Source organism: Babylonia areolata, chromosome 21, assembly GCF_041734735.1.
Source record: "Babylonia areolata isolate BAREFJ2019XMU chromosome 21, ASM4173473v1, whole genome shotgun sequence".
Lineage (NCBI taxonomy): Eukaryota > Metazoa > Mollusca > Gastropoda > Neogastropoda > Buccinidae > Babylonia > Babylonia areolata.
The window spans coordinates 6,441,978-6,458,009 of record NC_134896.1 but is presented as its reverse complement, the minus strand read 5'-3'; the positions used below and the strand labels follow the sequence as shown (position 1 = coordinate 6,458,009).

Here is a 16,032-nt window from a genome sequence, read left to right as displayed (position 1 = left end):
TGTGCAGCCGGTGTCACTGTGTGGTGTGAGTGTGTGCCAGTGTCAGTGCGTGCGTGCGTGCCAGTGCCGCGTGCCAGTGCGTGCGTGCGCGCGCGCGCGCGCGTGTGTGTGTGTGTGTGTGTGTGTGCGCGCGCGCGTGTGTGTGAGATAAAGATTTACTCCAGGGATATAATGTGAGTGGGCGTTTCTCAATCGGGAAGTCACTTAAACTTCCTGTTCCAGTCGCACCAAAAGTCCTGAAAAAAAACTAAAATAAAAAAGCATTGAAAATTCCTATGCGCACATTATAAGGTTTGATAAAATGTATAATATTTTTCACAGCAATAAATATTTCATGTGAGATCTTTCATGCAAATAAGAAGAACTTCTGGTCCGCAGCAATAACGAGTCAGATCATGGCGTCGAGAGAGAAAGGGATGCTGGACTCAGTGTTACTCATACAAATTGTTGTGTAATCTATCAGCGGATGCTCTTTGCTGGCATCAGATTTGTGCTTTCGTTAGTGAACACGTTTTTACTTTTGCCTGTGTGCGATAAAATTACCCTTCTTAAAAAATATTAAGTATGTGTTCGTTCTGTTGAAAGTGAACTGTACAGGAAAACCGAAAAAGTTCGGGAACTGCTCAGCTGAACTGCAGCCGCAGTAACAGTTGTCTGGAATAACTTCGTTCTCAAACCTGCTTTTGAGCGGAGGATCATTTGCGGTAAAGTAGCATACAGTTGTTACCGTACTTGTAAAACTGCTGTTATGCGCCAGCAGTAGGCCCCTATTCGTGCACACTCGTCTAATCTGTGCCCAAAACGTGATCCGCTGATCATCTGCTGTAACCATTTCGGTCCATTGTCAGCACTGTTACGTGGTTGGGTCGTTCACACCGATTGTGACTGTGCAACAATCTCAGCAAAAGCTGATTAAGAACTGAGTCAGTTCCACTACACACTTCTGATTGAGTCAGCTCCGAAAAGCAGACGTCAATATGAGGTAGGTACCATACTTCACTTTTTTTTTTTTTTTTTTTTCGAAAATGACACTCACTTATATAGATTAGTTAGAAGTTGATTAATATGACTATGACTATGAGGCTTTGGTCAGTGTATGGACTCAAGCCTCCAGAGCTGTTGTGTACTAACAGCCTGAAAGTCATGAAAAGTTTTTTGTTGTTGACAAAGTAGGTAACCAGAATAGAAAAATAAAATTAGAATTGAAAACTGATGGGGACTCTATGGTGAAGTCAAGGACACTTGTTCAAAACAAAACAGGGAATGATGAGGAAGACATGAGTAATCTTGTCGTCCATAATAATATGCATGCTTATTGACAGTAGTTCTAATCAAAAATGTAGTTGAATAAGTATTATGTTTGGAAGAAATTTCATTGTTGTGTACATGGAAACGGAATACCTTAACCTCCCATCATGCCATGTAATAATATATAGTTAAGATCACTATGGATACACAACGGTCGGAGAATAAATGGGTATCACTCGTACAAAGCGTTTGGCCTCGTCTTCCTCCCAGCTCTTCACTTGCATGTGCATGCAGGTTCTCAAATATTTGTCACTTTCATTCTGCAGACAAATAGACATAACACCCGCGATGAGGATAATGAGTTTTTTATTTTCACTACATGAAAGCTGAATCAGACTTTGGTGACCGTGGCAAGTGCCTTTGTCACTTTGTGTCTTTCAGATCTAACGGTTGGTAATCAGACTTGTCTCCCCAACAGTGAATATCCGCGCTTAACTGAATACATGTACATTTTGTGCTTAGGTTTACTGCATTACTATGTCTTCACTACCACCATTTCAAAAATTCATTGTACATGGAGAAGAAGCTACAGCTGGCACCAGATGGGAAAAATGGGATGTTGAAACTGGAAATTTTACTCACAGCATTGGACATTTCATCTGACAGAAGAAATTGCTGCTGTAACATTATGGTGGTGGTGACCTTTTTGAAATTTACAAAACAATGACTGATAAACAGAAGGGTAATGGAGATTTATCTGAGGGTAATAATCCACTTCCCAGTGAGTATGCAACATTGTATTTGAAGAAATCATTCCATGAACGATACACACAGAAACAAAACGCATGGTATAAAACATTCAAGTTTTGCCTGATCTAACAGAAAGGTGAAAGTATTGATTCTTATCGTGTACACCTTAGTGCAGCCGCTACCAGTTGTGAATTCCATGATGTGGACAAAGAAATCCTTGCACAAATAATTGAAGGGTGCACATCTTCAAGAGTTTGGCACAAAGCATTGAAGGACAATCGGACACTTACAAAATTACTGGAAGAAGTTTGCCGTCTTGAACTTTAAGAAAACAGAGCTGCAATAATATGAAATACCCATGCCAGTTCTGTTGCATAGAGTGTACAAGGACAAGACATTTCACATGCTGTTCGTCAAGGTTATGGCAATCAAGATGTTTCACAGAGTCATCGTGGTACCAGTCAACAATATCATCACGCAGGTCACCTTCAGTTTAAAGACTCCTCTAGTGAAATGGCAACTTCCAACCAGTGGAATCACACCAATCAGCTGGGTGGTCATTCAAGTCACAAAGGTATCCCAGGTCTTTGAGGTCATTGTTTCACAAGTGATGGAAGATGTCACAACTGTGGCTATTCTCAGTCTGATCATAGAGCTGACTGTCCAGGAAGGAGGAAGATTTGCTTGAATTGTGGTAAAACTGGATATTTTGCCCGTGTTTGTCAATCTGGCCTGAAGGTATGACATATTCAGTTTTCAGTCTCCTCTACTCCATTGGCTTCATCTGATATTAAGTTCGTCTTATATTTGAACTTAATGTCCACTTCACCTACATCCACTTCAGTACCCAGGGTAAATACATCTGTTAAAAACAAGTATGTTGATTTCAAAATCAACACAAGTGCTTCTATAAACATCCTGCGCCATTCTATACATGTACAAGTGCCATGGTTCTAAAGTTACCAAACTTCAGCACCCTGTTCCCAAGATCAACTCTTTCAACTCTGACAAACCCCTTCCACTGTTCCAGTCTGTGGATTTTCCCCAGTGAAAATCATGCACAAAATTTCAGAAGTTGAATCAGTCTTTTATGTGCTGTCCACAGATGCCTGTAGCAATATTCTTAACTATGATACTGCTCAACGACCACAGCTCATACACTTTTCTCTCCACACAGGTCTGACAAGTATACCTGATGAGTTCCCTACCCTGTTTGATGATAAAATGGGTTGCTTCAAGAATTTCAAGATCAGTTGACATTTTGACAAATATCTGTGCCCCCAGTAGCTAGAATCATCACCAAATTCCCTTGTGTGCAAAAGTGTGGAAAAGGAGCTTGAGAGACTAGAAAAAATAGACATTATTGAGAAAGTGGAAGGCCCAACACCATGGATAAGCCATGTGGTGGTTGTTAAAGAAAGATGTACACATCTCCATAGATTTGTGCAAAGCAAATCAGACAATTAACTCAATCAACCCTGCGCCTGCCTGTGAGGCGTGTGCCGCTGATCGCCATTTTCCGCCTGAGCCTGCCTGACAGGTGGGCGAAGAAACCTGTTTATTTAAACCGGTTCGTCAGCTCATTATTATGCATTAAACTGCTATGTAAGGTAAGTAACTCCAACTTAACTTCCTTCCTCACTTGCACTCAAAGTTTCGCTCTGAAAATCAAACGATTAGTGTGTTTTTTATCCACTTTTTCGCATCGATATGGTGAAACGTCAAAGGCTTTCTGCGCAGTAAGTGCGGATTGAAATTGTGACTCACTCTTGCAGCAAATTTGCCCCATATAATGACGGTTTGTTCAATAATTTATCCGATATTTCTTGGGAAAGTGAAGGAGATGAAATTAGCAACCGGTCTACACAAAGTGGCGGACATTTCAATCAAGAAGATAGCCCACAACCTTCAACATCTACAGAAGCTGACATTTTACTGTTACTATTTTTGGTTTTAAGTTACAAGTAAACTAGTGCATCCCTTGTCTTGAGACTTCAGCAACTTGTGTCAAAATCATATTTCAGTCATGTGAAGTTCGGTAGCTATACGTTGAGTGTTTCCTCTGAATTTGTGCCTGAAGTGAAGCACCCCTTCCTGTTGATGCAGCCAGGCCATAACATGCCAGGCAGGGAGGATTGCACAGGCAGAAGACTTTAAAGGGCTGAAAGGGTTAAAAGAGAGAAATATCCAATGTCAACAATAGATTCATGATTTAATTGCAGACTTGAATGGATCTAGTTTTCAGCAAGCTAGATATAAAGAATGCTTATCACCTACTGGAGTTGGATGAAGCCAGCAGATAGATCACAGTTTTACTACACACGTTGGACTGAAGAGATACAGGAGACTTTTTTTGTGTGAAAATGCAGCTGCTAAAATTTTTCAGAACACCATAGCAGAACTGAGAGACATTCCTGGAGCAAAGAAGTGTCCGACAGTATTTATCATCATGAATTCAAGGAAAAACTCAAGCTGACCATGACAGCAGTCTCAGAACAGTACTGAAGACAGCGAACATGGAGCCAAATTAAACATTGAAAAATGCCTGTTCTCAGTAAATCCCGTTCCATTTCTTTGGAGAAGTGGGTGCCTTGCTGTAGGATAGTGCATGCAGTCTGCCCGATTCATTGGATGGCTGACACCATTCCAGCCGCTCAGTTTGAGGTCAATGATAACCAATGCCACTGTTGTTGTTTTCTCACTTTATACTATATTATAGATTATAAACATCTGACAGTGAATGAGTGATCATGTATGGAATAAGGCTTCAGTTTTTTAACCAGGCAAGGAGGTGAAACAGGAAGGAGATTAATCATGGATATTTCCAGTGTTTTACATAGGCATTGGCTGTGTCATTGCAACGACTTACAGTTGCCTGTATTTTGTGCACAAAGCGAAGACTTTTATTTTTCAACACCGGGATCTCCGAAGCTGAATCAAGCAAAGAACTATATTGCATTGCAGATAAGGTCTGTGGCAGAACAAAATCTTCTTTGCTTCCTTCTATCTTATCCATTTTCAGTACTGCCCAGTGTCTTCTCAGATTTTTTTGCTAAAAAATTTTGAACCTCAGGGAAAGAACTGGATTCACGGTCAGTTGTGTCGCATCCCTTGGAAAAAGGGTTTCAGGGTGTTCCTTTTGTTGCTTTCGCACCTGTTTCAGAGACGGATGTGCTTAGTGTGTTGAAAAAGTCTGCTCCAAAAACATGTGACCTAGACCTCCTTCCCACACGACTACTCATCTACTGAATGAGTGTTTGGATGTTGTTTTGCCTGCACTTAATAAAATTATAAATGATTCTTTAATTTCTGGTGTCTTCCCTGATATTATACAAAACTGCACTTGTTAAGCTCCTGTTAAAGAAAGCCACTATGGATCACAATGACCTCAAAAGTTTTCGCCCTGTATCCAGCCTTGCTTTTGTGTCCAAAATTATTGAAAACATTGTTCTCTCCCAACTTTCAGACCATTTGCATTAAACAACCTGTTCTCTTCTTGTCAGTCAGCATATAGATCTGCCCATAGCACTGAAATTGCTTTGTTGAAAGTAGTTAATGACCTGTTACTGTCTGTTGATGAAGGTAAACTGTCTGTTAACTTTGCTCGATCTGTCGGCTGCGTTTGTCACGATAGACCACAGTATACTCCTTTTCAGACTTGAACATGTTTTGGGGTTTCACTCAACAGTTCTGAGTTGGTTTTCTTCATGCCTATCCAACTGCTTCCAGGTCTCTGTTAATCTTTGCTGGCTGTCGCTTTTGACTACACACGGAAGCTCATGTGGGTCGACCACAACCCATACCGCTGTCGCTTTTGACTACACACGGAAGCTCATGTGGGTCGTCTGCGACCCATACCTTTTAAAGAGACAAAAACCTGTATATTCCTCCAAAGCTTGTGTGGATTGTGCATGACCCATACTTTGTAAAGAGACCAAAACCTGTATATTCCTCCAAAGCTTATATTATAACAAAATACAGAAAAGGAAAACATATTGTAACAACTGATTACACACACATGCACTCGCACATGCACACACAGACTCACACAAACACATACACTGAGAAACACACACACACACACACACACACACACACACACTCACACACACGCTCACACAACTGATCACACACACAAACGCATAACACCACATGCACATACATACAAACCCTACTTATGCATACAGAGATAGAGAGAGAGACTGAGACACAGAGAGACTGAGAGGGAGAGAGAGACAGACAGCGAGACAGAGAGAGAGAGAGAGAGAGATGACTGATAGCATCCTATACACGCACAGTCAAAGATATTCAGTCACACAGGTACATGCTGTTAGAGAAAGGGATGGAAAGGGGTTATAGCTGAAGACAGGTGAAAGGGATGGGGCGGGGAGGGGGTGGGTGGGTAGTGGGTGAGTAGTGGGGTAGTGAGGCTATTGAAAGTAAAACTTCTTTATTTTCCTTCACTTATTGCAAATTAAACCATCTGAAATTACTATTAAAAAGGTATGGGTCGTGCATGACCCGCACGAGCTTTTGAGGGGTGACCATGTTTTTTCCTCTTTAAAAAGCATGGGTCATACACGACCCACACAAGCGTCCATGTGTCGTTAAAACGCCACCTTTAATTACTCATCAACTAATTAATGATTTTTTTTTTCCCATTTTTTTGCAAAAGTTGGCCTTTTAGGTGTAGGAAGCATTTCTGAAATTTCATAGAAAAATATCAAGAATTGGCTGAGATATTTGCGTTTTTGTACCCTTCTGGGTCAGGTACAACCCACAATAGCCAGTGAAGGTTAATAACTTTAAGCCTGATCCAACCCTGATCTCCTATGGTGTGCCACAAGGCTAAGTCTGATCCAACCCTGATCTCCTATGGTGTGCCACAAGGTTCTGTCCTTGGCCCTGCTCTGTTTTTTCTGTACACTGCTCCTCTTTTTGATGTCATTTCTGGCCATTCTGTTCTTCACCACTCTTTTGCTGATGATACTCAGCTACAAAAGTCTGCAGAACCAAACCAAGTACACAGTCTGATTCTGTCAATGCAGGATTGTATTCTCAATGTTAAATCCTGGAGGTCATGCAACAAACTAAAGTTAAATAATGACAAAACTGAAACTATGGTTATTTCCTTTGCAAGAATGTCCACATCTACTTCTTTTCCTGCCTCTGTTGTGGTTGGTAATACCACAGTTTGACCCTTGGCCAAAGGAATGGTTCAGCGCTTAAAGCTTTTAGAGGCGTTTGAGCGGACCAGGCAAGACGGCTCGTCTTTTCACTGTTAGCCGCACAAAATTTGGCCAAGCAGAGCAAACCGATAGGCCTAGTTTGCATCAGTTTGACATGGTAAGTATATGTATCACAAAACATGGAGTATAATACAAACTCCTCCTTTCAGTTTTCTGCATCAGCAAGGAACCTTGGAGTCATTCTTGACTCAAACCTCAGCATGCATGCTCAGGTAGTAAATCTGATATGCATACACGGCATAGTCAATTGTGAACTTCATCACATCAGCTCTATCTGTCAGTACCTTTCTGTTGAAACTACTAAAACTCTTATCTCTGTTATTGTGCTGTCACAAATCGACTACTGTAATTCTCTTCTCATAGGCTGTACACATAATATTCTTCAGTGAATTCAAAAACTTCAAAACAATGCTGCCCATCTGACTCTCTGAGTCCCATGTACTGATCACATTTCTCCTCACCTCCGCACTCTACATTGGCTCCCCATTGAAGTGAGAATTGACGGGCGCAATAGCCGAGTGGTTAAAGCGTTGGACTTTCAATCTGAGGGTCCCGGGTTCAAATCATGGTGACAGCGCCTGGTGGGTAAAGGGTGGAGATTTTTACGATCTCCCAGGTCAACACATGTGCAGACCTGCTAGTGCCTGAACCCCCTTCATATGTATATATAAGCAGAAGATCAAATACGCACGTTAAAGATCCTGTAATCCATGTCAGCGTTCGGTGGGTTATGGAAACAAGAACATACCCAGCATTGAATAAAGTTGCGTGTCTCTGCTATTCTGCTTTCCACTCTGCAGGACCTACATATCCTTCTCGCCTTATCAGTGTTAATACTCCCGCAAGAAATCTCCGCTCTTCCTCTGACTGTTAACTTTTGAAACTTCCTCATGTTAATACAACTACAAGAACATATTGTGAATGTTCTTTCTTCTTTGCTGCTCCTCACATCTAGAACAGCCTTCTTCATCATATTCGTGCATCTGATTCTGTTTCTGCTTTTCGCTCATCACTAAAAACTCATCGTTTTAAAACCTATATAAAAGCACTGTCAGCTTCCTTGTTCTCCAACACCACCCATGTCAGCTCACTTTGGATATATATGTAGAGTGGGAAAGGGAGAGAGTGTGTGTGGGGAGAGAGAGGGGGGGGGAGGGGTTGAGTAAGAATGGTCATAAATGTTTTATGTAACTTGTAATATTTTTCTTTCATGTAAAGCACCCTGAGCTCTAAGAGAGAAAGGGCGCTATATAAATGTACATTATTATTATTATTATTATTTGTATTATTTTTTTTTTTTTTCTACATAACTTTTTCTTGGTGGATGTAATCAAAATTTCAGCTTGACTGTTGACAATAAGAAAAAGTTGTATTGTTGACAGCGAGGTGGCCATTGTATCGTCACGGGCCTCTGTGATGATTTATGACGACCAGAGCAAGAAGTGGGTGCCAAGCGGCAACACCCAGGGACTGTCCAAGGTCCAGATCTACCAGCACACCACCAACAACACCTTCAGAGTTGTTGGACGCAAACTACAGGACCATGAGGTTTGTAAACGATCCCTGTCCTGTGGAGTGGTTGGTGGTTTTTTGACTCACTTGTGTAAACAAAGTGAGTCTATGTTTTAACCCGGTGTTCGGTTGTCTGTGTGTGTGTGTGTGTGTGTCTGTGTGTCCGTGGTAAACTTTAACATTGACGTTTTCTCTGCAAATACTTTGTCAGTTGACACCAAATTAGGTATAAAAATAGGAAAAATTCAGTTCTTTCCAGTCATCTTGTTTAAAACAATATTGCACCTCTGAGATGGGCACAAAAAAATAAAGAATGAAGCCTAATTATATGTAAACTGCATTTACTGTTATATTTATATTTTTTGTATTCTCTAAACTTGGCACTTTGATCTGATATTCTGACTCAACAAGAGCAGTCATTATTATCATTTTCTGTTCAAACAGGAACTTCTTTTGCTCAGCATGGAAGTTTTATTTATTTTGCAAACGTTTTGGTGCAGATAGTAAAAAAGGGAAATTACTCTGTAATTAATGCTAGTGGACTTAATTTACTTTAAACTGATCTTTCTCATCTTAAACATTACATTTTGAAATTATACTCAATACATAAAAAGCTTGGATTTTTTAAAAGTGTATCACAAGTGAGTCTTGAAGGCCTTGCCTCTCTTGTTTGTAGTTTGTTTTGAATCAGATGGTGAATGCTTGATTGGTTATCAAAGATGAATGTTCTTGAGTTGTTGGCATTTCTGTTAAAAAAAAAAAAAAAATTTTGGTTTTTTTTTAATCAGATGGTGTATATGCTTGATTGGCGATGAAAGATTTTTTGGGGGGTGTTGGGGGTTGGGAGAGAATGAAAATAAATTCCTTCCCGCTTAAAGGTTTGCTCTTATCCTGTGATTTCTTTGTCAGTCTTCCATCTCTGATTTGCAAATCTGCTTTGAAATTGATTATCTTGGTAAAGAAGACTTTTGAAGTGTTTCCAGTCAGGTACAGATTTTATAAAGTCTTGAATTAAAAAAAAAAAAAATTGTGTGTATACTGTTTGACTTTATTTGATGTAGACTTTTGACATCTTCTCATCTTGGATGATTGTTTTCCCATCTTGGATCGGTGAATCTGAAGTACTCAGTGCTCTGTTGTGTGTGAAACTGAAAGGTGCCATGAAAAAAGCGTGTGAAATATGTTTGTTTCAGGTGGTGATAAACTGTGCCATCCTGAAGGGTCTGAAGTACAATCAAGCCACCCCAACCTTCCATCAGTGGCGCGACAATCGCCAGGTGTATGGCCTCAACTTTGCCAGTCGGGAGGAGGCAGAAAAGTTCTCTCAAGCCATGCTCTCAGCCTTAGAATCTCTCATGAGTGAGTACAGAGGTTTTGCTTTGATCATCAGTATCTGCTTCCCAATGCTTTCTATGGTTATTCTTTGCGTGAAGGAATGAGCGTAGGTGGTTCTGCCTAAATATGGAACTGCACGTATCAAAGGGCTGTGTGAAAGTGGCAGCATTTTATGGGAGACCACCAAATTTGTTCCACCTTAGCCTTCATTCAGAATGCATGAGGATGGATTGCTTCCCTTCAATTGTTTTCCCTTCAGTGTGTCTTCCCTTTTGGTGTCTTCAGTGCATGTGTATACATATATGAAATCAGAATGGAAATTCCCAGGAATGTTTAGGTTTTTCTATTATGCGAATTCTTAATAGTTGATTTCACACAGCAATGTTCTCACAGAATTTTACATTTAAAAGTAAAATGTTTGATGAAAATTTGATCCTGAAAGATCTTTCTGAATTGCGGTTCTGGTTTATGTAGCAGTTGACAGTTCGTGCAAAGGACTGACATTGCATCAAAAGTGCTCTGCCCTTCATCAGGAGTGATGGCCTAGAGGTAATGCGTCCACCTAGGAAGCGAGAGAATCTGAGCGTGTTGGTTTGAATCACGGCTCAGCCGCCGATATTTTCTCCCCCTCCACTAGACCTTGAGTGGTGGTCTGGACGCTAGTCATTCGGATGAGACGATAAACTGAGGTCCCATGTGCAGCATGCGCTTAGCGTACATAAAAGAACCCATGGCAACAAAAGTGTTGTTCCTGGCAAATTCTGTAGAAAAAATCCACTTCAGTAGGAAAAACAAATAAACCTGCACGCAGGAAAAAATACAGAAAAAAAAAGGGTGGCACTGTAGTATAGCGACGCGCTCTCCCTGGGGAGAGCAGCCTGAATTTCACACAGAGAAATCTGTTGTGATAAAAAGAAATACAAATAGTGAATACAAGTACAAATATGTATATGCATGTATATATGTTAGCGGTGGTTGGTAGATAACTTTATTACACAGTCCTTACAAAGTGTTTGTGTATAGGAAGAAAGTGAAAAGAAAGGAAGGAAAAGAAAAAAAAGAAAATCTATTTTATTTTATTTTATTTATTTATTTAAATTTAAAAAAAAAAATCTTTGCGATAACATATCCTCGAGGCCCCATCTCCCACTGAAAATGAAGTGTTACAACTCCATTCAGCATGTTAGCCTATTTTGTGTAATCGAGTTCCACTCATGAAATACTCAAACTGTTTAAACCTTTTTTTTCTGTTTATGTTTTTCATTGTTTTTGTTTTTTTGGGGGTGTGGGGGGCGGGGTGTTGTGTGTGTGTTTTTTTGTTTTTTTTTGTTTTGTTTAGCTCTGTCTTGTTTTGTTTTTTTTGTTTTGTTTTTGTTTTATTTTTCTTTTCTTAAAAAAAAAAAGAAAGACAAATGTATGCGATTGTTTACCACCTTGTCAGACTTGTGAACTGAATGAAAACAAGTTGTTAAAATTTTTTTATTTTTTTAAAATTGTGTTGACTGGTCGCTGTCTCTGATTTCTCTGTCATGTGCATGTTCAATGACGTCATTTTATATGTGACGAAACTCGAGTTGAAAAGAAATGTCAGAGAAGTACTCAAATTCAGGTTTGCCAAAACCAGTGTTTAGTTTACTTGCCAGTGCATCGATGTCTTGAAAACTACGGGAGATAAACACGTTGCTGCACTTTCTGGCGATTAAGCGATGCAAAGTGTGTTCACCAGACATATTTTGTGACAGCAGAATATTAATGAAGTCTTTTTGATGAAAAATTACAAGAATACTGAGTTCTGACAACCCTTTCTTTCTTGGGGAAATTTATCACTCGTTTGCACTTGGTAGCGTGCTTCAACGTGCCTGGAAAAAAAAAAGAAACATTAAAGAATACTCCCACAGTGGAATGCACGCGCGTGTGCGCGCGCACACACACACACACACGTGAAAAAAGAAAAACAGGTCATTTTGCGATCGTTTATTGCCAACACCTTTTGAAAAGCCCTGGATGCCTTTCAATCCTGAGATCTGTGCAAATATTGAGAGAGAAAAAATGCGGGAGTGGGTAGTATGAAACTTAACTATGATGATGCCGACAATGGCTTTTGCGATGCTTTGCATCTCAAGATGAAATGTGGGGGAGGGGGGTGGGGGGGGGGGGTGCGCATGTGCGAACATACACACACATGCACAAAATCACACAGTTACACATTTGTAGGCATGGGCGCACACGCACACACACAAATGCACACACGCATGCGTGTGATCACCATCGATTGCCATCTCTGACTTGACAGTCACTTTGTAGCAATTGTGACAAAAAAACATTGAAGCAATTGACTTTGAGTCTGTTTCTGAAATTACGTCAGCAAGGATGCAGCAATACCCTTCATGGCTGCAGTTTTAGTGTACGTTATTTAGATCTGGTAATTATAGCCAAAGTACCAAAGATTCATTTGCATCACTTGCATGACATAATTACTGATGTTCAAAGCACTGATTGTCTCTCATTTTCACATCGGTTCACAGACCTGCCTGATACTAAGATCCTTCCATAGTTTCTATGATTCAAGCCCCCAGAGTAAGGCATTTCGGCCGAGTAAAGAAAAACTATTTTGCTCACACACACACACACACACACACACACACACACACACACACACATATACACACAAACACAGAGAGCAAATGCCAAGAAGCGCCGCACATATTAATTACTGAAGAAATTGTCACTGAAGATAAATGTTATAGCATTTGAAGTCAGTACTTTTTTTGGCGTATTGCTGTGATTATGCCAGTTGATGATGTGGCTACAATTCATAGCTGCAGTTGGTATACGTTATTTAGATCAAGGATCTATAGCTGACGTTCCGTAGTTTCATCCGCTTTACCTGCATGTAGTGTTATGTTTTGCGCACGCCTTGACAGACACCACACATACACAGATAGACATACAAACACAAACACATAGATGTGCACACGCATTTTACCATGGCTTACATACACAAACACACACACAAACACAAGTACACGCACATGCACACACACACACACACACACACACACACACACACACACACACACACACACCCAGGCATACAGGCATGCGTGCGCATACCCACACACACGCATGCATGCAGTGACAGACACCACACATAATGGTACACAGATTGACACACAAACACATATTTTACCATTGCTCACATACATACACAGACGCTTAAACACATACAGGCACGCGCGCGCACACACACACACACACACCCCATCCACACACTTGTACAGGTGTACACACACATACACCCCCCGTACACACACACATGCTTATTTCCGGCTTCGGTCTGGGCAGAAAACAAATTTCAGGCTTATTTCCGGTTTCGGTCTGGGCAGAAAACAAATTTCAGGCTTGAGTAGGTCTCTCAGCTTGCACCCCTGTGTATCATACTACAGCTCTTTATGAACCCTGTTCACATGATTTTTGTGTGTGCATTTTTTCTATCTGTCAGATATGTATCGAACCCCAGCCCCTGCAACTCCAGCACCTCCGCCTCCTCAGCCTGCAGTGTACGCCCAGTCAGCCGTCAGCAATGCCCATCACCCGCAGGCCGTCAACAGTGCCCATAACGCTGGTGGCGGCGATATGGACAGGTGAGGGGAGTGTGGGGGGTAGGCCATTCAGTCTTGTTGTTGATACTTAAGTTGTATAGTGACTATGTGTGTGTTGAGGTGGAGGGTGCTTCTGTGTGTGTGTGAGAGTATGTGCCTGTATTTGCACGTAAGTGTATATATGTACAGATACATATGTGTCACAGAATACCAACTGTATTTGTGTTGGAATGTAATTTTGGACTCATGTTTAAACCCTTGATGTACTATCCTTCTCCAGTATTCCTATTGACCCCGGTACACTTGGTAATAAAAGACGTTTTGTTTCATTCTGTTCCGTTCCTGTGCCTATCTCCGGACAGAGACAAAATTCTGAGCATTGTACAAACATGGAGTCATTTGCATGCTGCCTATCAGGGTAGTGCTCTGCTAAATGACTTGTGCCTGCCTGAAGGCTCTGATGATTCATTTCTTTTGTCATTCATTCAGGCTTCATTCATGCACACACAAACATGTCTGTTATTTCAACATCTTGTGGGTAGTTTATGTTTCAGTATGTACATGTGTGTTTGTTGCAGTTTGAATCACAAATAGATGGTATGGTATTACTTTGAATGTATATGTACGCTTAATGTTTATTTCAAATTGTATAGGTTGTTGTGTTGCATTAAGATAATTTGTAGTAGGTGTGTGTGTGTGGTGCTTGTTTGAGTACACATGAAAGGTCTGGTGTTTGGTGTAGACATGTGTGGATTTCATACTATGAAAGGTGTGAGCGTTTGACGTTGAGCATGTTTTTGTTGCAGTGTACACCGTGAAGAGCATCAAACTCACAGGCGGCAGATGTCTGGGGGAGGGGGTGAGTACTCGATGATTCGCATGTGTGAATAAAGTGATACTGCAACTGTCGCAGTCGGGTAGCTTTGTATGTGTGTGACTGTGCTGTTTGTGTGTTTTATGTGTGTGCATCTATCTGTGCGTGTGTTCTGTGATTCACATCTTTTCATGGTGAGTGATACATTGATTGTGTGTGTGTGGGGGTGGTGGTGGTGGGGGGAGTTGTGTGTGCGTGTGTGTGTGTGTGCATGTGTGTCCATATGTGTGAAAGTGTGTGTGTGCGACTGCAAGCATCCATGCTAAACTTAAGTCCCAAGTACAACATATGTTGCATACCCATAGGAACAGGAAAGTTGTCATCGTTTACATAAAATCTTCTTTTTAGGGTAACGAACATTCATGCAGATGGGAAGAGGAAGCAAAAACAGGTGGTGCTGCCCCATGGCCATTGACTGTGCCCAGGGAGAACAGCCTGAATCTCACCTTCGAGGAATGCCTTCAGTCTTGTGACAAGAAAGCAACACAACATGGTGCCTCTGGAGGGGACGCTCACTCAGTCTGTGTCTGCAACTTAGCGATCATTGTCGTCAGTCTGGAGCTTAGTTGATGGTGTCTTTTAAGCTAAATACGTCTACTGAACACCACCAAAGTGGCTTAGCAGTTTTGCATGGTTTCTTCCGGTGTGTGGCTTGCTGATGACCTAACATGGCTCGTTTCCTGCGTACTTCTGATGCTGAGACTGACAGATGAACCTGAGTGTGGCCGTATATGGGGGAGACAAAATGAGTAGCATGGGAGTAATGCTGCTGAAATGGTGCAGGTCATGGGGCAGCAAAACATCAAGAACAAACAACAAAAAGCAGCACAGTGCAGTAGAACAGGGAGTGCCTTTATCACATATTGCCATTGTTTTGGAATAGACGTATTTGTAGTGGAAAAATGTAAAAAATAGATGACTGTTCTGAGTGTGACCTTCAGCGATGGACCACATGTTATGGATAAAAACAACAGCAACAAAAAGTGATTGGGAGCACCTTTTTTCAGGAACCTGGTGGCAGATGCGAAGTTGTAACTCAGTGTGCTCCAGGTATTCAGTCCAAGATGGGCTGTGGAAGAGCCCAAATTATGAGAAAGTGTGCTCATTTGTGTGAATGTGTGAGGTTGATGAAGATGGACAGACTAAAGAAGATGAAAAACCAAACCTTGTCATAAAAAAAAAACCAAGTAAAAAAAAAAAAGAACATCACCAGAGTTTTAAGAAAGAAGACAGTGAAGGGTGGCCATGTTTACAAGGACAGAAAGGGTTTTTTTTTGTGTGTGTGTGTATGTGTGAACACGCATACATGTACATACTTCTGCAGCATCACATCTGTAAGAATATGATGTGTTACTGAACATTTTTGGGGAAAGTTTTAGTTCCTGATTTTTACATCATCTGTTCGTCATGGTAAGACCTGGGAAAGGCATGCCTGAATGCTATATACTGCACAGGTCAGGTA

At 41.0% G+C, this 16,032-nt stretch overlaps 1 protein-coding gene across 1 annotated transcript in view; it reads left to right on the top strand.

Moving 5' to 3' along the window:
• Positions 1-413: 413 nt before the first annotated feature.
• LOC143296089 (uncharacterized) overlaps positions 414-16,032 on the top strand; it is a 37,181-nt gene continuing 21,562 nt past the window's right edge. The window contains exons 1-5 of the mRNA XM_076607848.1: positions 414-982; positions 8,630-8,795; positions 9,953-10,118; positions 13,597-13,738; positions 14,503-14,555. Of these exons, the coding sequence (XP_076463963.1) occupies positions 978-982; positions 8,630-8,795; positions 9,953-10,118; positions 13,597-13,738; positions 14,503-14,555 (532 nt within the window). The 5' untranslated portion in view covers positions 414-977. The remainder of the gene's footprint in view (positions 983-8,629; positions 8,796-9,952; positions 10,119-13,596; positions 13,739-14,502; positions 14,556-16,032) is intronic.